General features: G+C 38.8%; 1 protein-coding gene across 1 annotated transcript; it reads left to right on the top strand.

Annotated features, from left to right (window-relative positions):
• The first annotated feature begins 52 nt into the window (after positions 1 to 52).
• Positions 53 to 24450, top strand: NIPAL1 (NIPA like domain containing 1). The gene is made up of 6 exons (XM_030913562.1): positions 53 to 172; positions 9106 to 9372; positions 14404 to 14460; positions 17313 to 17403; positions 19176 to 19336; positions 19857 to 24450. The coding sequence occupies exons 1-6, from the start codon at positions 127 to 129 to the stop codon at positions 20465 to 20467; spliced, it is 1233 nt and encodes a 410-aa protein (XP_030769422.1). The 5' UTR covers positions 53 to 126; the 3' UTR covers positions 20468 to 24450.

Raw genomic sequence — 24450 nt, 5'->3', positions numbered from 1 at the left:
GCTCTGGGGGCGGGGTCAGGGCGCCCCATTCCCAGACGCGGCAGCCCGGTCAGCCACGGGTGCGTGTGGAGCAGAGACCCTGGTGAGGAGCCAGCGCTCGCGTTCCGGAAGCCCCCTCCTGGGGCCATGGCGGCACGGGTGAGGCTGCCGCCTGGAGAGCCCTGCCGAGAAGGTTTGTGTCTGCCCTGAGCCGAGGGACCTAGCAGCTGAGTGGCCAAGAGACCGGGTGGGCGGTCCCCGGATACTTGCGGAGACTAGAAAGGGGGGAATGTACCGACTCTGAAAGTAGTGGTTCACTCATTCATTCATTCGGTCAGTCGGCCGTCCAGCCAGGCTTTCAACACTTAGGGGTGCCTAGGCGATTCGGGCTGTGCTGGAGAACCTGAGTGGAATAAGGCAGATGAGACTCCCACTCGATTCGCGAGGCCGACCCGTGTAAATTACCGCGTGCTGCGTGTGGGACTGGGAAACTCAGGATGCTATGGGAAGAATCCCGAGTCCCTCTGAGAAGGACGTTTCCTCTGACTCAGGCTCGCTTCCAAAGTCTGGGGCCGACGTCACCCGGTGGGCAGAGGGCGTGTCTGCCTGGGGCGCCCGTGGGAGTTCTGCGCTGCGCCCTCCTCTGACTCCCGGGGATCTAGCACCGCGAGAGGATCGCCTGGGGCCGCGGGGGTGGGCGCTGGGCAAGTCTGGGCCGTCCACATCTCTCCTCTTCCTTGGACATGAAAAGGTCTCCAAACCCACGAGCCCGTCTGACTCTTTGTGCAGTCATTCTTTGGCTGCTTAAGGCGAGAGCCGTACTGGAGAGGAAACCGGGAACCGGGAGCACTCGTTTGCAGGCTCTTCTCACTGCTTCCCGCCTGAGCCCTGTGAAATCTCTGGCCGAGGCTCCTTGCCCTTCGCCAGGTGTTCGCAACACTGGCGGGCTTTCTGCAGTCTCCGTACCGAAGGCCCCGATAAAAGTAAGGAAGGGGGTAGGGGGAGCGACTGGAAGGATGTAGATATATTGAAATGATGGTTTTCACCGTATCAAGGGGAAAGCAGCTTTTTAATTTACCTGGTAATGCAGTAAAGGGGAAGGGAGGCAGTGAAAGGCATGGTAAGAACTATATATACCCACACATATCTATAGTTCCCTTACATATATATATGTATATATATGTATGTATATACATATACACCTGTGCAAAGATGCTTGCAACTTCCCTGGTTTCCTCTCCTCTTGACTCTTCCAGCTTATTCCTTTTTAACAAGTGAGCTCGTCAAAGCCATGCCAGCAAGGAAGAGAAGAGACATCAAATAAAGGAAAAAAATGCCTGAACGATTCACAAACTATTAAAAAAAAAAAATTTTAAGGCCGCTGGATCTAGAATTATTTTCTAGTCTTTTTTCTCAAAAAAAGCAAAAACGCCTGAACAACTCACAAACTATTAAAAAACAAAAATTTAAAGGCAGCTGGATCTAGAATTATTCCCTAGTCCCATTTTTTCTCAAAAAGAGAAAAAATGTGTGAACAATTCACAAACTATTAAAAAACAAAATTTTTAAGGCAGCTGAATCAAGAATTATTTCCTAGACAGTCAGGTTGTGTGCCCTTTTTCTAAATAATTTCTAACCCAGCAAATCCGACGGTTACTAACACACCCACCCTTGTTTACCCAAGGATCTGTAAGTAAGGAGGGTATATGAATTACACCCACTAAAGTGTTTGAGCTTCCGGATATTTTTCCTGCTTTGCTTGTGCATTGAGTTCCAGCAAGAAACATTTAAGCTCCAGGCTTAATACCTGTGATTAACCATGGTAATTAATTGTGTGGAAAGCTGGTGAGAAAGACTTAGAAATCTGAATGCACGTTATTAGTAGTGGGAAGAGATTAGGCTTTGGCATCAGACAGTCTCAGCTGTAACTTAGCTTCCTTGAGCCTTTTGCCTGTCTATAAATTGGGGATCATCCCTCCAGTTTACAGTTCTGAAGAGTAGGTACAGGTGGGATTACATATGAACTATACCACTCAGAGCTTGACATGGAGTAAACAAAGACTCAAATTTTCACTTGTTCGTTCAAATAACAAGAGTCCCATGTGCCAAGCAGTGGCATAGGTGCTAGAATAAAGGGATCTGCAAGACAGTCTGGTCCTAGACTCTAGGACTAGGTTCCTGCTCTCAGGCACCTTACTATCCAGATAGCAGCTACTATGCAAGAAACAAAGTAATTTAAAAGATCGTTATAATAGCAGTAACGTATCAAGAGTGTTGGGATGTTTAGATTGGGTATTCAATGAAAGCCCCTTAAGAAAGTGATATTCAAGCTGAGACCCAAATGACAAGGTGTCAGTCATGAGATCTGAAGATAGAGCATTCCAGTTGAACTTCCATGAAGTAAAAGTTAATTTCATACTTTGGTTTTGACTTGTTTTGTTTTGTTTTGTTTTTCTGAGGAGGGGTCCCACTGTGTCGCCCAGGATGGAATGCAGTGGTGCAATTTTGGCTCACTGCAACGTCCACCTCCTGGGTTCAAGCAATTCTGCCTCAGCCTCTCAGGTAGCTGGGGCTACAGGCACATGTCACCACACCCAGCTAATTTTTGTATTTTTAATAAGGGTTTCACTGTATTGACCAGGCTGGTCTTGAACTCCTAACTTCAAGTGATCCTCCCACCTTGGCATCCCAAAGTGCTGGGTTTACAGGTGTGAGCCACCCCTCACCCCACATTGGTTTTGACTTTTAAAGCTACAGATGCTTCAAAAGAGTCTCTAATCCAAAATTATCTTTAAAAGAAGCAAATTCAAACATGTATGAAGGTTGTTATAAAACTGTAATTAAGCTGTATGAGGAAGTCTATTTGATTGGGAACATATGATGGAAAGTGAGATGTTCCTTTAGATTGGGAAGGCAGGGAATGCCTCTCTGAGTTGCTTAGTCCTCTCACTTAGAAGAAGCTAGCTATGCCAGCCAGCACTCTGTAACAGGCTCAGGAACGGCTGCTTTTTAAAAAGTTTAAGTTGAGAAGGAACTTATTCTATGAAAGGAACAGAAGAAAAGGCAATAGTGAGGAATGAGGTTAGACAGCTGGAGACAGGATTCCACGGGGCCTTATAGACTATAGTGGGAATTTGGGATTTTTTTCTGAATGAGAAGGGAAGCCCTTGTGGAGTTTTGGAAGGAGGAATGACAAGATCAGACCTACTTGTCTAAAGGTTCATTTCACCTGATCCTTCTCCCACCTACTCTTTAGCCACATCTCATACCATCTCCCTTTCTGTCACCCCAGGCAACCTGGCTGACTGCAGTTTCTTCAACCCCTCAGGGTTTCTGCTTTTAGACTTAGCAGAGAGGCTCTTTTGTTTAATCCTGTTTTAAAAAAAATATATTCCTTGATTCTGCTTTTACTACTTGCCATGGCACTCTTAACATACGTATAGTTATTTGTTTGTTAATCTTATCTCCCCCCCACTGGAATATAAGTGAGAGGGAGCATTGTTGTATTCATTTTTGTGTCTCCAGATTCTAGAAAATGCCCAACAGGTAGTACACCATACATATTTGTTGAATGAAGGAAAAGAAGATTAGTGTTTCAGAGAGGGGTGAGAGGGAGAGTAATGCAATATGATGTCAGAGACAAGGCAGTTTCAGAGCATGAGAAGCTTTAAAGTTCAAAGTTAGTGAGGAGTTGAGATTTTGTTAAGTTAAGATGAAAAACCATGACAGGGGACAGGGAGGATTAAGCCAGGGAGTGATATAACCTACTTCCTACTGGTTAGTGTTTGGAGAATAAATTGTACCAGACATAAAGAGATTTCGTTCAGTCATTCCGATGCTAATATGAATAGGCAGGTATATCACATATTCTTGCTTAGGTTTCTAGGTCAACTGAAGGTTGACTGATCTAGATGGGGCTCACCTATGTGTCTCTGCTTCAGGCTACACATCCACCTGGGTTTGGCTCCTTCATGTGGGATGAGCTCAGATCTGCTCCATGTGTCTTTATTTGGGTGCTGAGGCTGAAGGGAGAGCAACTCCTCAGGAAATTACAGAGATGCAAATGACTAAACCCAACCACATAAGCATTTTTGAAATCTAGCTTCATATCACTTCTGCTGACATCCCATTGGCCACCAAATCACTTTCAGCCCAACATCAGGTGAAGCACCTTTGCCCACATTGAGAAGGGTAAGGGGCTGAATATTGAATGAATAATAATCCAAACTATCACAGTGGAATAGATGGTGAGACCCCCAACAGGAAATATCTTGCAGTGATTAAAAAGGTAGTTTTATACAATCATTGACTTTCTTAAAACCAGATTTCTATTCCATGTAATAAACTGGACCATTTAAATTATTATTTATATTATTATTCTCTATAGGCAAATATTTGACAAATTATTTAAAGCATTTCATCCTCATATAAACGAATAATAAATTTCAACTGGCTTTTTCTTGTACTTTATGTTTTTATTTTTCTGAAATAGAATGCTGGATGGGATTTGGGTTACTTGGCCCTGGTTTTAGCAGTTACATAACTTTGGCCAGTGTCACTTAATATATTGGCATCAGTTTCTTTAAACTATCTCCCGTCTGTCAGTGTCTATGAGTTTAGAACTGGTCCATCAGCAATATTTATGAGGCACCAGTATGTAAGTAATTCTGAGAACAAACATAGATTATGATCAAACTTTAGAATCACTGAGTCAAAGTCCCTCATTTTACAGATGGGCAAACTGAAACCAAGAGCCATTACTCAACTTGCCCATGATTATAGATGGTAGATCTTCATTTTTAAATGTTAAAGGTGTGTGTATGTAAACTATTACACCTGTACGTAGAAGATAAATATTAGGTTGATCTATATGAAACTACTTGTCATAGGGTTCAAATTTTTCAGTTATCAATTTCATAGAGTTCAACATAATAGAAGAACATTAGGAGTACTGTTTGTAGGATCTGTAAATTACTTAAATATCAACCAACTATAAAATAGAAAAATTAATTGTGTGATAGTTATACAGTGGAATTCTCTCGAACAGTGGGGGAAAAACAAATCCTGCAGCCACATGCATCATGTCTTGATGAATCTCAAAAACAAGTCACTGAACAACAATGTCTTTATCATTACATTTTCATAGGTGCAAAAAGAGGCAAAAACATTTTCAAGATATATGGAGAAAATCTTTTTTATAAGCAAAAGAATGTTAAAGAGAAAATCAGGATAGTTATTAACTCTGAGGGGTGATGCTTTCTTAAATTGGCTGTTTGATACATTGGTGTATATATATATTTATAACATATATTTCCTAAATATTCATTGCTCTCTATTTAGAAAAATGACATCAAAGAAGAAATACATGTTCTTGGCTAGCAAGAGTATACCTTGGTATAGTCACTTTAGAGGATTATTGATGGTGTCTATTAAAAATGAAAAATAATGAATGTAGTAGATGTTCTCTTTCTGTGGAATAAAGTCTGGATTAAACTCCCTGGAAAATTACTGTGCTTACTTGAATCTTGATAAGCCAATTGTGACTTGAGATGTCTTTGATTCCTTTAAAACACTCCAAATTCCCTGCCCACACAACCTCCATTACCCATCTCTCCCCTTCTCCCGTAGGCCACTCCACATCCACTAACCCATCCTTTCTTTCCTCTTTCAGTCATATCTGCCGTAGGCTGTCTCCCTAACATGTTCCCAAAGCATAAAACAATTTAAGTCCTAAGGTCAGTAACCAGACAAGATTTTTATTATTTTTCCTGCCATAAAACTTGGAGCATTCATGCCTGCCAGTTACAATGAGAACTTGCAAAATGCAACAGTGATCATTTGATCTCCCTTATGACCCTCTGCTCCCACACCCCTTACAATGTCAGAAACATTTTGCTATGTCAACAACTTAAAAGGAATATTGTTTCACTGGAATGAGATCCACCCACACTGATTTCAGAGACAAAGTTTTGGAATGGTTATGTTAACTGCATAGTAAATGACATGAATGCAGCCATGGAATTCACTGGTAAGTCAGGTCCAATATTTTCTCAGGAATGAATGTAATCAAAATTCTTACAAAAATATACTTAATCACTTTCTCTTCTTGGGGCTTGAATGAGATAAACATGGTGTGGAACAAGATTGCTAAGGGCTAACTTGCTTGAAAATTTGCAGCATCAGCCTGACCAATGTAGTGAGACCCCATCTCTACAAAAAAAAACTTGAAAATTAGCTGGGCATGGTGGTGCATGCCTGTGGTTCCAGCTACTTGGGAGGCTGAGGTGGGAGGATCATTTAAACCCAGGAGGTCAAGGTTGCAGTGAGCTGTGATGGCACCACTGCACTACAGCCTGGGTGACAGAGTGAGACCCTGTCTCAGAAAAAAAAGAAATGAAAATTAGCAGCAGTTAGAATATTTAGTTTTGACTTTGAGTTTATTCTGGATTTCTGTTTCTTTGTTTTGTTTTTTTTTGTTTGTTTTTGTGGAGATCTCGCTATATTGCCCAGGCTGGTCTTGAACTCCAGTGCTCAAGGAAACCTCTAACCTCTGCCTCCCTAAGTGCTAGAATTACAAGGGTGGGACACCATGTCCAACTTTTCTGGATTTCTGAAGCAAAGTTGGGTCATTTTCAAATTACAGAGATAAATTAAATAATAGTCATGAAAACCTTGAATTCCATTATTTTATTATTTTCCAGACCTGAACTTCATGGGTGTTTCTTAACTTTGCATGTGGTAAAATTCAGGTGGCTTCATGAAGCTTTGCCAGAGGTACATAGGTCCACTTATGGAAGTCTTGTTGCTAAGACATCATTTGATCAAACAGCCTTTTGTTGCTTATATGCCTTAAGATTTTTGAAATGTAAAACTTTTCTAAAAATTGAATTACAAAATTGTATCTGATTAATTTTCCTTTACCCTCTTTTGTTTAGGGTAATTCATAATGGGAGAATTTGCCATTTTTAAAGGAAAAAAGATGGGAAGACAGAACATCTTGTCACAATGTCACCTTGTTGGTGTCTTTTCGAGTGAAGAACAGATTACAAAAATTTCTTACGTAGTGTAAAACTTCATTTCATTTTGTTTTCATTTTGTGTTTTAGTGTTTAGCCTCAAAATTCCAAGACATTTATAATAGTGGACTTAGTTCAGGGGATTTACATGCTTCTTTGAATCTCATTTTTTAAAAAACCTAATGATACTTAATTCATTTTTTATTAGATTCTATTTTCTTTAGGAGACAGTGGATTAATAGACCTGAAAAATCAGGGAAAGTGGTACAGAAAACTAAACTCACTTTTAAAATGTTTTCTGAAATATATAATTCTTCATGCCCATCAAATGACTCAACCAAAATAGTTAGACAGATTTCTTCTTCCTCCTCCTCCTCCTCCTCTTCTTCTTCTTCCTCTTCCTTTCTAGTGCTTCCCTTGCTTCGGCGGTTGGAGGCTTAGAGGGCAGCGGAGCAGGAGGGGCGCGCGGGGCTGGAGGAGGCGGAGGCGGGCGAGGGCCTCGTGTCTTATCTCTCGGGGGAGGCGTCGCTTGAGAGGGAGGGGTCTTCCTCGGGGCTTCTTTCCTCATTCGTCCTCCTGCTTCATTCCGCCCTCGATTTCGAATCTGGACTCCTTCTACTCCCGGCTCTTCTCCTCTAGCCTCCTCCTCCTCCTCCTTCTGCTTCTTCCCCTCTCTCTGTCTTCTTACTCGTTACTCCGCTCCGGCTTCTTTCTTTTCCCTTCTTCTTCTTTCTTCTTATTCTCCTCTCCTCCTCCTTCTTCTCTTCTTTCTCCTTCTTCTTCTCCTTCTTCTTCTCTCTCCTCCTCCTCCTTCTTCTTCTTCTCCTTCTTCTTCCTCTTCTTCTTCTTTCTTCGTCTTCTTTCGTCTTCTTTCTTCTTTTTCTTTCTTCTTCTTCTTTCTTCTTTTTCTTTCTTCTTCTTCCTCCTTCTTCTTTCCTCCTCCTCCTCCTCTTTCTTTCTTTCTTTCTTTCTTTCTTTCTTTCTTTCTTTCTTTCTTTCTTTCTTTCTTTCTTTTCTTTCTTCTTCTTCTTCTTCTTTTTTTGGAGATAGTCTCATTCTGTCACCCAGGCTGGAGTGCAGTGGCGCAATCTCAGCTCACTGCAACCGCCTCCCAGGTTCAAGTGATTCTCCTGCCTCCACCTCCAGAGTAGCTGGGACTACAGGCACGCACCACCATGCCCATGCCCCTCTAATTTTTGTATTTTTAGTAGAGATGAGGTTTCACCATGTTGGCCAGGCTGGTCTCGAACGCCTAATCTCAAGTGATCCACCCACCTTGGCCTCCCAAAGTGCTGGGATTACAACCATAATGCTCAGCCAATTTCTTTTTTCCTTTTTTGAGACAGGATCTTGCTCTGTTACCTAGGCTGGAGTGCAGTGGTGTGATCGCAGCTCACTGCAGCCTCATCCTCCTGGGCTCAAGTGATCCTCCCACCTCAGCCTCCCGAGTAGCTAGGACCACAGAGGTGCGCCACCATGCCTGGTTAATTTTTCAATTTCTTTTATGTAGATGGAGTTTCACTATGTTGCCCAGGCTGGTCTCAAACTCCTGGGATCAAGCAATCATCCCACCTTGGCCTCCCAAAATGCTGGTATTACAGGTGTGAGCTACCACACCCAGCGAATAGATTTCTTGCAATGTGGTTTCTAGACTGAGGGTGCTATGCTTCCTCCCTACATTCAGGCCCCACAAGCCCTGCTTTCCAGTAGCCAGGCTGATAATGCAGAGTGAAGGGGATGTGACAGGCTGTGTTGAACTGCTGAGCACAAGCCAGGTCTGAACAGCTATTCGCTGCTCCATCAAGTTGCTGATTCGCCAGAACAAAGACACAAGTGTTGCCAGATCGAATTTATAGGGGGAATCCAGGCTTTTGTGTAAAATTGCTCATTTTTAAGTGATGACAGCTAAACACTTTAAAATCATTTTCAAAAATCTGTGCAAGCCAATTTGACAATGTCTGTAGGCCTGTGGGCCACCTGTTAAGGACTTCCCTGCGTGTAGTAAAATGTTTCAGTACCATCCACTCAAGGCTCTGTTTCCTGCAGAAAGCCAGTAAGCCTTAATACCTCTCCCTTCCATTCCTGACATTCTCTTCTTTCCTTTTTTCCAGGATATGTGCTGTCTCTGGTCTGTCAAAACTCCTTCCAGGCTTGGTGTGAGATCACAAATGTGTCACAGCTGCTGGCTTCTCCTGTGCTCTACACGGACCTGAATTCCAGCATAAACAACTTGAGCATTTCAGCAAATGTGGAAAACAAATACAGTCTTTATGTGGGCTTGGTACTGGCAGTAAGTTCAAGTATTTTTATTGGCTCCAGCTTCATCCTGAAAAAGAAGGGCCTCTTGCAACTGGCCAGCAAGGGTGTTACTAGAGCTGGTAAGAAACACATGCAACCAATGAATTTAAGTTTCTAACTGCAGAAATGATCCTGTTGTAAGGCCACATCTCAACAGTACTCTTATAAACTTGCTTGTGTAATTTATAGTTATTGATTTTTTCCATATGGATGTTAGAAAAATACTTAGGTCTTTGATTAAAATGAATAGAAAACTCATGGTTAATGAAGGGATAGTCTGGCAGACCCACTCAGCATCTTAAGTGTCACTATAAATAGCAGTCTAATTCTATTGTTATCCATTTATTGATTTAATAAATATCTATTAGGGGCCAAACACTGCTAGGGAAGGTTCCTGTTCTTGAGAATCTACTATCAAGGCAAGTAAACCTATCAGCAATAAAAAAGAATACACGTACAACTAAAAATTATCCTAGGCTACAATGATAATAACTCACTGGCTTGGTTTATCTTAGTCTCTGTCTTCTTGATGGAGTCAGCTGTGTCTCCCAGTGTCTGATCTCTGCCACTTCTCCAACTTCTGCTTTTCTCCCCATCACCTACTTTTCTCTTGTTCCTGGAATAGGTCTGGTTCTGTCCCACCCACAGGTCTTTTCCCATTGCCTGGAACTCTTCTCCCTGCCCTTCATTCAGCTGACTCATCCTTCAGACTTCAGTGTGAGTAGCATCACCTCATAAAGGCCTTCCTTAACCATTCTCTAACAGCAGGTCTCCCCACCCCAACCCCATTATTCTCTGTCATTGCACTAATAGTTTCCCTCACTGTACCTAGGATAATTTTTAGTTGTACATGTATTCTTTATTGTTGCTGATGCGTTTACTTGCTTATTGATAGTAGATTCTCAAGAACAGGAACCTTCCCTAGCAGTGTTTGGCACCTAATAGATATTTATTAAATCAATAAATGGACAACAATAGAATTAGGCTGCTATTTATAGTGACATTTAAGATGCTGAGTAGGTCTGCCTGACTATCCCTTCATTAACCATGAGTTTCCTATTCATTTTCATCAAGTATACTTTAAGATCTAAGCATTTTTCTAACATCCATATGGAAAAAAACTAAAGACTGTAAATTACACAAGCAAGTTTATAAAAGTACTATTGAGATGAGATTTGTACTATCAGAAAACATATGCTATATTAAAACAATTTGGTACTGGCATTAAAGCAGAAAAAATCATAAAAGATAATTTAAAACTTATAAGCAGACCCAAGTATATGTAACAATTGAATTTGTTATTTTAAAAAGTGGCATTTCAAAACTGTGGAGAAAGGACAAATCATTCCAAGTATTAAGACAATTGGGAAAAATTAGAGGAGAAAAACATGAAAGTTCTACTTCACACCATTCAGCAAAATACATTCCAGATAGGTTAGAATTTAATATAAAAATAAAATAATTTTTTTTTTTTTTTTTTTTTTTTTTGAGACAGAGGTTTGCTCTGTCGGCCAGTCTGGAGTACAATGGCATGATCTCTGGTTTGCTGCAAACTCCACCTCCCAGGTTCAAGTGATTTTCCTGCCTTGGCTTCCCAAGTAGCCGGGATTACAGGCATGCGCCACCATGCCCAGCTAATTTTGTATTTTTAGTAGAGACAGGGTTTCACCATATTGGCCAGGCTGATCTCGAACTCCTGACAGATGATCTACCCGCCTCGGCCTCCCAAAGTGCTGGGATTGCAGGCATGAGCCACTGCACCCAGCCAAAAAAATGAAATAATCGGAAAAAAAAAAAAAAAAAAGCCTTTTCTAAGCATAAAGATAATTCTTTTTTTTTTTTTTTTTTTTGAGACAGAGTCTCGCTCTGTCCCCCAGGCTGGAGTGCAGTGGCCGGATCTCGGCTCACTGCAAGCTCCGCCTCCCGGGTTTACGCCATTCTCCTGCCTCAGCCTCCCGAGTAGCTGGGACTACAGGCGCCCGCCACCTCGCCCAGCTAGTTTTTTGTATTTTTTAGTAGAGACAGGGTTTCACCGTGTTAGCCAGGATGGTCTCGATCTCCCGACCTCGTGATCCACCCGCCTCGGCCTCCCAAAGTGCTGGGAGTGCTACATTTTATATAAAGGAAGAAATAGATTGAGAAAAAAATCCCATATGGAAACAATTTAAAAACTGAAACTAAAAAGTAAATGATGTATTGGGGAAAATATGATGAAATATGTGACAAAGTATAGTTTCATAATATATAAAAAGTGACTGCAGTCAATAAGTAAAAAGGTTAGTACCCTAACAGAAAATAGACATAGCATATAAACAAGAAACAAACAAAATAAGAAATGCAAATGACCAATAAACATACGTAAGTAAATATTGTTTCACTAGTACCCAAAGAGATACCAACTAGACAATAGGTTCAGTGTGGTAACATAATTACAACTTAGTTATTTGCAAATGTAATGACCAATAAACATACATAAATAAATATTGTTTCACTAGTACCCAAAGAGATACCAACTAGACAATAGTCAGGTCCAGGGTTGTAATATGATTCCAAGTTAGTTATTTGCCAATTTCTTAAGGAGAAAGTCCTAAACAAGCACACTTAACTACTTTGCAAAATAGTCTTCATAGCATATATATCCTGTTTAATTATAACAAAATCAATTAGGTCAAATGCAGAGGGTTAAGTATATTAAAATTCATAAGAAAACTCCATTTTCTATAGTAAATATAATGACATAAAGTCATAGATTAGAGTAGTAGGAATATAACCTTTGAATACCTTAAAAGCATTTTGTCCTTTTCAGTAGGTGAAACAGAAACTTGATTTCAGCATGACAAGGTAGAAAATAAGCAGAGTGCATCTACCGGATGCTTGTTATTCTCTCATTGACTAATCCAAACTCTCAAAAACTCTTATGTCAACCATCTTCTTCCCTTTACAGTCCTCATTAGTACCAATGTAATTTACTATTTATGTTTTCTGTTTTTAATTTTAACCATAGCTGAAATGAAGTATTTGTGTCCACACATCTGACTGACATAAATACGGTGAACCTGATGATTAAATAAAATTTCCTACAAATTAAGAAAAACTTATCATTTGTGGAAAAACAAAGGTGACACAGAAACATAATACAGGAAGTTTTAAGCAATCCTAAGCAAAAAGAACAAAGCTGGAGGTATCACAGTATCTTCCAATTATACTATAAGGCTATCATAACAAAAACAGCATGGTACTGGTATAAAAATACACACATAGATCAGTGGAACAGAATAGAGAACCCAGAAATAAAGCCGCATACCTACAACCAACTGATCTTTGACGAAGTTGAAAATAATATATGCTAGGGAAAGGCTGCCCTAGTCAATAAATGGTGCAAGGAAAATTGTAGAACCGTATATAGAAGAACAAAACTGGACCTTATATCTGACCATATACAAAAATCTACTCAAGATGGATTAAAAACTTAAATGTAAAACCTGAAACTATAAAAGCCCTAGAAGAAAACCTAGGAAAAACTTTTCTGGACATTGGCCTAGGCAAAGAATTTGTGACTAAGTCCTCAAAAGGAAATGCAACAAAAACAAAAATAGATAAATGTGACGTAAAGTAAAAAGCTTCTGCAGAGCAAGAAAAATAATCAACAGGGTAAAAAGCCTGCAGAATAGGAGAAAATACTTGCAAACTAAGCATCTGACAAAGGTCTAATACCCAGAATCTACAAGGAACTCAGTCAACTCAACAAGAAAAAAACAAACCCATAAAAAAGTGGGTAAAGGATATGAACATACGTTTTTCAAAAGACATGCAAGCGACCAACAAATATATGAAAAAATGCTCAGTGTCACTAATCACCAGAGAAATGCAAATTAAAACCACAATTAGATACCATCTTACACCAGTCAGAATGGCTATTATTAATAAGTCAAAAAACAACAGATGTTGGCAAGAATGCAGAGAAAAGGGAATGCTTATACTCTGTTGGTGGGGATGTAAATTAGTACAACCACTGTGGAAAACAATATGGCGATCTCTCAGAGAACTAAAAATAGAACTGCCCTTCAATCCAGCAGTCCCACTACTTGAGGAAAAGAAATCATTTCATCAAAAGACACTTGCACTCAAATGTTTATCACACCGCTATTCACAACAGCAAAGTCATGAAATCAACCTAAGTGCCCATCAACAGAGGACTGGATAAAGAAAATGTGGCTTATTTATATACACACACCATAGAATACTACTTAGCTGTTAGAGAAATGAAACCATATCTTTTGCAGCAACATGGACAGAACTGGAGGCCATTATCCTAAGTGCAGTGACTCAGAAACAGAAAATCAAAAGCTGCATGTTCTCACTTGTAAGTGGGAGCTAAACCGTGGGTACACATGCACATTCAAAGTGGAATAATGTACATTAGAGATTCCAAAATGTGGGAGGGTAAAAGGGTAGAAGCAGGTGAGGGATGAAATACTACCTATTGGGTTCAGTGTTCACTATTCAGGTAATAGATACACTAAAGGCCAGACTTTACAATAGATTGATGTAACACAACTACACTTGTACCCCTGAATCTATTTTAAAAATCAGGAAAAATAAAACAAAAATGAACTCCTGATTCATAAAAGAATAAAATGGGTGGCAAACAGAAAGATGCAGATTGAAATGACATACTATTTTAAGACTATCAAATTTGCAAAGTTTTTTAAAAAATTGACATAACTTTTCTGGTGGGCAATTTCTTTAAAAAATGCATTTCCTCCTACCCAACAATTACACTTCTAGGAATTTATCCTGGAGAAATAATCATCCAGTGTTACAAAGATGTATGTGTAGGGAGGTTCATGAGAGCATTATATTTATAAGAGAAACATGGAAAAAAATCTAAATGCAATTAATCCATTAGGGGATTTGTTAAATCATTGTAAATTGATGGGGGAGAAAGCTTTAAAGGAGCTTTGGAAATGACCAAGTAAATAAGCTAAGAGACTTTAGTTTACTGACAACTTTTCTAACCATAATCCAGTACGCTTCCTAGAAGTCAATTCTTCAAACCTTCCTCCAGTGTAGAACCCAATTTTTGTTAATTTGTATTTTTTGTATTTTAGGACAAGGTGGACATTCTTACCTGAAGGAATGGCTCTGGTGGGTAGGATTGCTGTCAAGTAAGTTTTTAATACTGAGAATACTGTTTATTTGTAAGATAGTAAATAGGTTATATGAAATTTTTCAAAATTGGTTAATCTTCCTGTCAAGAATGGAACAAGGATGGAATTTAAGTCTAAAAATTTTGTGTTGGTATAATATATTGTCCTATATATACTATTATATATGAATAAATTAATTTTTACTCTTATTTCCCACCGCCTGTGCTCTCAGTACTGTCTTGGAATGCAAGGGAAAAAGTTGACCTTTGAAATATTGTATTTTAACCACAGACTTGTGCTGTTTTCTTCACCATAACAATAGAGAAAAGTACTTTTCTTTCATGTTTTCCCACCTCCTAATTTGAACCTGTGACTATTGTAGCTGCATATTTTCTCAAGAACGAGTACAGTTTCCTTGCCAGGACAACAACACAGATAAGTGAAAGGCTTCTGTGGCTGCTTGGTACTGAACAAATGGAGAAGAAATAAGGGGTGTCAGCACTCTCCTTCCTCCCAGACCTGCTGTGAGGATTAAACGAGACTTTGTAGGATCTGAAAACACTTTCTAAATGCTAATGTGATATCCAAATAGAAGGCAGTGTTCATCTCCATCAGCCACTTTCGCTGACTTCAGTCTCCCCACTAAGTGAAATTTCTTAAATCCTAAAACGGAAGCTCACCTCAAAAAGGACATCATAAATTCTCTCTGTAGCCAGGAGTCTTAAAGCTTCCCCTGAATTCCCCCAAACCGAGCAACACATTTCAGTATTTGCAAGATCCAGTTATGGGAAGGAACTGGGTACCTTTTCGTTAATAAATGGTGTAGTCTAAAAGTGTGATTAATGAAAATAATGTAAATATGTATAGCCCCTTTAGTTTTTGTTTATTGTAGTTTTGTTTTTTTGTATTTTGTTTTTGTTTTTGTTTTTTTTTTTTGAGATGGAGTCTTGCTCTGTGTCCCAGGCTGGAGTGCAATGGCACGATCTTGGCTCACTGCAGCCTCCACCTCCCAGGTTCAAGCGATTCTCCTGCCTCAGCCTCCCGAGTACCTAGGATTACAGGTGCACATCACCATACCCAGCTAATTTTTGTATTTTTAGTAGAGACGAGGTCTCACCATGTTGGCCAGGCTGGTCTTGGAACTCCTAATCTCAGGTCACCCACCTTGGCCTTCCAAAGTGCTGTGATTACAGGCGTGAGCCACTGTGCCCGGTCACCCCTTCAGTTTTTAGGGTACTTTTACATCCACTTTCTTTATTTGAATAAAAATTGACCAGGGCTATCTGGGAAGATTCCAGATAGGTATTTGGATCATTCTCTTTTTCTCTTTTACTTGCATCTCCCCACACTACCCATACTTTATAATGAAATTATAAGGAGAATATTATGTGACTACATTTGCAATTTTGCTTTCACCATGTTAAAAAGTTTATGTCAGTATTGAAGAGAGAAAAGCATACCTTAGAGATTAAGTAAGTGACATACATACAGTACTTTAATCATGAAGTCAATGTTTTCCTGGAAAGCTATTTATAAAGATAAAAATATAAATAATATAAAATATCCAAGGAAACCTTAATATTCCAAGAAAACTACCACGGTTCTTTTTTTTTTTTTTTTTTTTTTCCTTTTTATTTATTTAGTTTTTTATTTTTTGAGACAGTGTCTCGCTCTTGTTGTCCAGGCTGGAGTGCAGTGGCTCACTGCAACCTCCACCTCCCAGATTCAAGCGATTCTCCTACCTCAGCCTCCAGAGTAGCTGGAATTAAAGGCGCTTGCCACCACAGCCGGCTAATTTTTGTATTTTTAGTCGAGATGGGGTTTTACCATATTGGCCAGGCTGATCTCGAACTCCTGACCTCAAGTGATCTGCTCCCGTCTAGCTCCCAAAGTGCTAGGATTACAGGTATGAGTCACCGGCCTCGCAGTGGTTCTTTCGATGAGAGCAATGTCTTAATTATTCTGTTCTGTAAGTTTAGATTTGTTTAATGATGTTTTCCTAATGGTGAGTACTCCTATAGATTTGGGGGGATGTAGCATAGCAGCCAGACAAACGGAAAAAGAAAAAAATTATGCTGGTGTTCCTTTCTCTCTCTACAATAAGCATTTGCTTGGTGTAGTTGCCAGCATGAAATACTACATTCTGTGGGCAAGTTTTCAGCTGTGTTCTGTGAGAATAACTTGGCCCCAGTACAAGAGCCCAGCTCTTGAAGGGATTTCTCTCACTCTAGAAGTTATTTATAGCACACTATATCATGCAAGTCTAGAGTTCCTCAGATAAGAAAAAGATTACATTCAGGAGCATATCATGACTTTAAAACAGCTCCCTGGATCTTGTTAAGCTACTGAGATACTGTTACTTGCTTGTAGATCACTTACAATAGAAGCATATCTAACTTCATGGGTCTGTGGCAGGTATAGCTGGCTATTCCCTACCTACACACCAGATTTAACCATTCCAATTTTCCAAACTGGTTTTGGTGGTTGTGGGTAACCTACAAAACTGTAGGTATTCTTGAGCAAGTGAAAGAATTGTCTGCTTACTACAAAGCTACCTCTACTAGATTTCATCAGAGTCACCAAATGTGTCTTCAGTAGCTAAAAATTTCTATTGAAAGCCGTTTAAAATGGGTACTCATCTGTCACCATTTTTTGCATCTTTTGAGTTTGTATCACCTGGTATTACAGTTTGTCTGCATCTCTTAATATTAATTGTCTCCTACCCACTATAAAACACATTACATCATTCTTTTTAGCTACATCTTCTCATGTCTTTGGGTTAAAAGTCCACTGCTTTGCATGACTTTTTTGTTTTTCTTTTCTGACAAGCAAGCCCATTTCTTATGTCAATATCTCTGCTTGCTTTCTAGTGGGAGCAGGAGAAGCTGCAAATTTTGCTGCTTATGCTTTTGCACCTGCCACCTTGGTCACCCCTCTGGGTGCTCTGAGTGTTCTCATAAGGTATGTGAGCAACAAGGAACTTGGCTTCTGTAGGTATTTTAAGACCAAGATAAACCATAAGAAACATACGGCTATGGATATCTAAAAGCAAACACACAAATCTAGACCAACCTGGACTCTAAAAGTCTAGATGAACCCAAATTATTTCTGAGACTCCTGGGAGGCTTTGGACAAGTCACTCAGCCTCAGTTTACTCATTCATAAAGTGAGAATAATACTTTTTCTTGCCTGAAATCACAAAAATAATTTGAGAAGACTATAACAGTAGAAATAGGAAATAGACTGCCACATTATTATTTTAAAAACCTAAGACACAGTGAGTTTGATTTCCTACTAACATAAATGTGTTTTACATTTGTAACAATGCAATGAAGCGCAGAAGATTTTTTAAATCTCTCATCAGAACAAATTGCCAGAGTCCTGTCAATTCTTTTTCTTATCATAGTGGTTAATGACCGTAGTTATCAGAGGACTTTTAAAAGCATGGTGTTTTGGTTAAATTTTAACTCTCACTAAAATTCTTGCATTGTTTGCTGGATACTTCTGTTTGGAGACCCTGTATCTTTAGTACTGGAAACAGGAATAATTTTCCTATTTCATGGAATGTGGATCTAATTTTTCTGAGTTTATTATGATCCCAAATGAATGTGTTTAATAAGCATATACATTTTTATCTGTTCTTGTCTTTTTCTTTTCTATTCATTATCAACCTCTAGTAGAAAACTTATTATTGAGCCTACTAAATTCTTTTTAGCTTCTTTATAGGATTGTTGTGAGAATTAAGTGAGTTAATACACATAAAGCACTTCGAACACTTGTCTATGCAATGAATAGCTAGTAGTAGTAGTAATAGCAGTGTCTTCACTAAGGCTGCAGTCCTACAAGTGGCCACATGAGGGCAACTTTAGGAAAGTACCTGGTAATTGATCATAATCTTGAGGACAGATGGGCACTTAATTGCCTTCATGGGGATACAGGGCATTAGAGGAAGGAGGCTGGTTTGCAGAAACTACAGCAACTGAAGCATTAGGAGTACCGGATAGGTCTAAGTATCAGAGCAGTAGCAGGTGGTAAGGAAGTATTTTGATATTTTGAAAATCTGTGTCAAGCTTCTCTAACCCATGGCCCATGGGCTGCACGTGGCCCAGGACAGCTTTGAACGTGGCCCAACATAAATTTGTAAACTGTCTTAAAACATTATGAGTTTTTTTGTGATTTTTTTTCTTTTGCTTATTAGCTGTCATTACTGTTAGTATGTATTATGTGTTGCCCAAGGCAATTCTTCCAGTGTGGCCTAGGGAAGCCAAAAGATTGGATACTCCTGGTCCATTTGATTGTAGTGGTATGAACTAGGTGATTATTAGCCCTGAGCAGAGTAATTTTTATTTAGGAATGTATCTTTCTTTGAAACATCCATGGGCATACATATTCTAAATGTATCATGCCAGTAAGATATAAAAGATTTTCTATTTTGCTTGGCTTTACAGGAAAAGATGGGTAAATTGAAAATGACTTGAGTAGAACCTCTTGTAAGATCACTGAAAGATTACAAGATATAGAATATTGTAGCTTTTTAGATATAAAAACAATGAAGCATATTTGCCCATCAGTTCTGAGTTTCAAACCAATCTCGGGTTTTCAGTGTCATATAGCGTATTCCAGTCAGCTCATTGGGATACATGGTGGCATGTACCACAGTGTGACTTCTGAGCTGCCATGGGATCAAAAGGTAGTTGAACTATAGTGATTTTTTATTTTTTCTCTCCCAACAGTGCAATATTATCTTCCTACTTTTTAAACGAGCACTTGAACATTCATGGGAAAATAGGCTGCATGTTAAGTATATTGGGGTCAACTGTGATGGTTATCCATGCCCCACAAGAAGAGGAAGTCACATCTTTGCATGAAATGGAAATGAAATTGAGAGACCCAGGTCTGTGATTCACCCTAAAGAACCACTCAAATTCTACTCCACTTTTTCTCCTCACCAAATAGTATCTGTAATAATATTGTAATAAGCTTTCTACATTGTGGGCTGCCTTGTGGGTTGTGAGATACAGTGAGGTTTGATTATTATTTCTCCTGAAAAGATGGCAGAACTTATTTTTGTGTTCATGCTTCCCCTCTTACACAATGAAAGGGAGAGATGGGGATGGTAGAGGCAAGAGACATATTCAAAATCAAGTCTTTGCCACTTTCTTCCTCTGAAAATAAAAAATTTTACTCTGATAATATTTGCCCTAGCTCATAGTGGTATTGGTGACATTTAAATGATATGTTTGTGAAAATTCTTTGTAAAATATTGAGAACTATGCAATATACTGTTGTTTTTAATTTGATCTCACTTCTATTTCTAAAATACCTATGCTCTTAAACTCATGACTAACAAGATTTCAGAAAGGTATAATCCTGTGAGCATTTTCTAACGTCAAATTCTTTTCTCCTCCTAACAGGGTTTATTTCTTTTGCTATGATCATAACTGTGATCTCCTTGGTGCTGATTTTGATTGTGGCTCCAAAGAAAGGACAGACCAATATATTGGTTTATATTTCAATCTGTTCCTTGATTGGAGCGTTTTCAGTTTCTTCTGTCAAAGGCCTGGGAATTGCCATTAAGGAGCTGATAGAATGGAAGCCAGTTTACAAACATCCCCTGGTCTTTGTTTTGCTGGCTGTACTTGTGCTTTCAGTAACTACACAGATTAACTATCTCAACAAGGCACTGGACGCCTTTAATACCTCTCTTGTGACACCCATTTATTATGTATTCTTCACATCCATGGTAGTCACTTGCTCTGCTGTCTTATTCCAAGAGTGGTATGGCATGACAGCTGGAGATATCATTGGGACCCTGAGTGGATTCTTCACTATTATCATTGGCATCTTCCTTCTACATGCTTTTAAAAATACTGACATTACCTGGAGTGAGCTTACATCCACTGCTAAGAAAGAAGCCATCTCTCTGAATGTCAATGAAAACAATTATGTTTTACTAGAGAACTTGGAGTGTTCAGCCCCGGGATACAATGATGACGTTACCTTGTTTAGTAGAACTGATGACTGAAGTCTCTAGAAACACTGAGTTTTAACCAATATGAGACACACGAAGAGGAAAATGAATGCTTGCTTCCTGGAAGAACTGCTAGGAAAGTTAGCATTTTTACAGTTCTAACTAATTTAGGTGTGAGGACAAGTAAAAATGCCATTTTTTTGGCAGTCGAATTTGAAAATCAAATTGATTATCCTCCAGAAGACTTCTGCTGCTTTTCATTTCTACAAACTTTGAAATACTCTCTAAGGATCAAATAAGTCAAAGTGCTATATGTGTCTCAGAATAATCTCCTTCTTCTGGTCACAGTATCTTTGTCTCTGCCAGGTGGCTCTTCATTTCTTTGGTGGCTATTTTTAGACTCACAGTCATTCACCAATATAAAGTTAGCAGTGTTCTGACAGACACAGTATCAGTCATATTCTCCGTTGAGTCATAATTTCAAATTATTAAAACTGAGAAGAGAGGCCAGATACGGTGGTTCACACCTGTAATCCTAGCACTTTGGGAGGCCAAGGCGGGCAGATCACTTGAGCTCAGGAGTTTGAGACCACCCTGGGCCACAAGGCGAGACCCTGTCTCTACAAAAATACAAAAATTAGTCAGGCATGGTGGCACACGCCTGTAGTCCCAACCACTTGAGGCTGAGGTGGGAGGATCACTTGAGTCTGCAAGGTTGGGGCTGCCGTGAGCCCAGGTTGCGCTACTGCGCTCCAGCCTGGGTGACAAAGTAAGACCCTGTCTCAAAAAAGAAAAAGGGCAAGGGGCTTTTGCTTTAAAAATCTTTTGTTTAAATTGAGAAGTGAGATCACAGGTGTTTTGTTCTTCCTTCTGCACCTTCCTTCTTAAACTAGATAGCTAATTAGTTATTTTAAGAAAAAAGAAATAAAAAAAAAAAAAAGCCTGCTTTATTTGTTAGTGGGCTAGAATACACAAGACACAGCCACCCATGAAGAGTTTATGAATTGTGACTCACTGACATACCATAGGAATTTACTACCAGTTGAAGAGGGAGAACGCAGTCAGAGAAAAATACTTCACATAAAGGAAAATGTTTTCTTCTCACAAAGGCACAGATACGTGATTGTTTTCACAGGTTCCATTAATTAACTCAGGTCTGGAAGACATAGGACAAAATGGAGTTTCTGAAGAAGTCCAGGTGAATTCAGCTTTGGAGTCACTTATGTTCATTTTTTTTTCCTTTCTTTTATCCTAAAGGTTATTTTTCTTGTTGATACAGAGATTTTTGTAAAAGATTGCTACATTATTTCAGGATTATATCTTACACTTCAATTGCTCTCAAATGTTTTAACCCTAAAGAGTGGGTTTTCCACAGACTGGAAGCAACTAGAAAAATCTTTGTGAAAAATCTGAACAAATTATCATAATGTCTCTCTTGAAATTTTGCACTTTCACCCTTATTAAGGAAATTATAATTAGTTACTAATCTTAAAAAATAGGTATATTCTAATAGGATAGAAAGTTAACTTCCTGGCAAACAAAATACTAAGATCTCAGGGGCTACTGCAGGAAAATACCTTTTTTGCACATTAAAACGTTTATAAAATTTTCCTCTCTCATTTCAAACGCATGGCAGGAATAACATTTTTGGTAGTCTTTAATGTAATGGACAGATTTACTGTCACATTGATTTTATGGAAAATAAGTTGGCTATCTTATTTTTATACTAATCTTATTTTTCTCAAAACAAAAATCCTAACCAAAAAGTTGTCATTAAAAAAAAAAAAGCAGGTTGACTGAATGTTTTTCTGCTCTAACCTTAAATGTTATTAGGTTTGGTTTTTGTTTCTAAGCTAGTTCAAGACTACCCAAGGTAATAATTGTAAACTTTATTATTCAGAATTCAATTAAACTGACTTTGGCATTTCCGCAGTTCTATTAAACAATGACTGATGTTCACAATGACCACCTACCTGAGATGGCTGCAAGGCCCTAATGTTCTATTATACATTATAGTCTTTTCAGCATAGTTCAGTGTTGAGTGCAATTCTAATGCAGTCTACGTTTTTGAAAATCAATAATCCATGGAAGGTCCATGGGTTGATACTTCAGGTCATATACGTGTTTACTCTGTTGATTGCTGTTCCACTTTACTTGTATATCAGATATATAAGCTATGAACACAAGTTTGTAGGAGAAGTATCTTCTGGCTGGGCAGTGGCTCACACCTGTAATTCCAACACTTTGGGGGGCTCAGGTGGGAGGATTTCTAGTCGCCAGGAGTTTGAGACCAGTCTGGGCAACAAAGCTAGACCCCATCTCTCTAAAAAATGTAAAAAATATCAGGAGGCTGAATCAGGAGGATCATTTGAGCTTAGGAGTTCAAGGCTGCGGTAAGTTATGATTGTGCCACTGCATTCCAGCCTAGGTGACAGAGTGAGACCCTGCCCCAGAAAAGTATCTTCTGATAAAGTGGCATTTGAAAATTGCAGAAATTTTAATATTCTTTTAATATTAAGAACGTTATTGATCTCTCTAGGACACCTTCTTGGTGAGGAAATCAATGGCATTTTTCTTGACATCCAACCTGGGACTCTGGTGATTCTCTGTTCTGGTGAATTTAAGTTTCAGACATTTCTTTGTGTCACCTTTTACAAAGTGTTTGCCCTTGGTACGTTATGAGCAGGTCAAAGGTTCCCAAACACAAGGTTCATTGTGTACCCTGGACAGGAAATTGAACTGGTGTTGACATGTATGCATGCCCAGGAGGAAGACTGGGAAATATTTAATGAGTTGAAGTATGCTGAGAAACAATGAAATATTTCAAAACTGTCTACATAAAAGTTACTGATGCATTTTTAAAAATGCATTAAAAAAAAAAACCAAACTTTTATTGCAAATCTAACACTAAAAATTTTTTGGCTGGGTGCAGTGGCTCACACCTGTAATCCCAGCACTTTGCGAGGCTGAGGCGGATAGATCATGAGGTCAGGAGTTCAAGACCAGCCTGGCCAACATGGTGAAACCCTGTTTCTACCAAAAATACAAAAATTAGCCAGGCATGGTGGCAGGTGCCTATAATCCCAGCTACTCTGGAGGCTGAGACAGAGAATTGCTTGAACCCAGGAGGGGCAGGTTGCAGTGAGCCAACATTTCACCACCGCATTCCAGCCTGGGTGACAGCAAGACTCCATCTCAAAAAAAAAAAAAAAAAAAAAAAAAATCCCAAATGGGAAGATATTGTCTAAGGAAGAGTAAAATGCTGGATCCCTATGTTCAGACTATTAGTCTTAACTAGTAGTTTATGTATATATTTTAATACTTTGTCATCATGTACATATCTTAAGATTTCTTATGTGAATATCTGCATGTGTGTTCTTAAGGATTACAAAGTTGTGCTCACACAGGACAAATGGAAAGATTTTCCTACTTCTGTAAAGATAAGTTTCATTATACTTTTGTCTTACAATTTTATTCTTAGGTCAATGGTTATTTATTATAAGTTCAGATTGCACAATTTTCATAAGACCCTTTAGATTTAGCACATGAAATTAACACATATTTTAAAGGATTAAATACATGGAAAGGATCTGGCATTATGCTTGATAATAGGCACTTAGTAAAATTTACTTTTCTTTGAATCAGCATTTGAATTCTTACAGTCTTGTCCCTAGAGACTTAAGGACCATTGAGTGCCGATTTTTATACATTCATCTTTTCTCAATTTGTCACATTATCTCATTTTAAATAATGCGAGTGAAAGTGAATTCATCATACCATCTCAATGCCAATACAAAAGTATTCCAGCAAAAATGTTTTTCTTAATGAAACCAGAAAAACTGAACTAAATGCTATTTTCCCCTTCCAACAAAGCTTTGCAGAAAAACATATGAATATATGAAATATTCTCAAATATTTTGAATAAACTGTTCATGAAGTCTTATATTTTGCAAGTGTTTATACTGTTCATTTTAGAAAGTTTATAAATCTTAAATGTTTGTATATTTTTCATTTGCAATAAAATGTGATTTAATTAT

This window comes from Rhinopithecus roxellana, chromosome 2 (assembly GCF_007565055.1).
Source record: "Rhinopithecus roxellana isolate Shanxi Qingling chromosome 2, ASM756505v1, whole genome shotgun sequence".
In the NCBI taxonomy this organism is placed as follows: Eukaryota; Metazoa; Chordata; class Mammalia; order Primates; family Cercopithecidae; genus Rhinopithecus; species Rhinopithecus roxellana.
The sequence above is the reverse complement of the archived record's forward strand: the minus strand, read 5'-3'. Positions and strand labels throughout refer to the sequence as shown.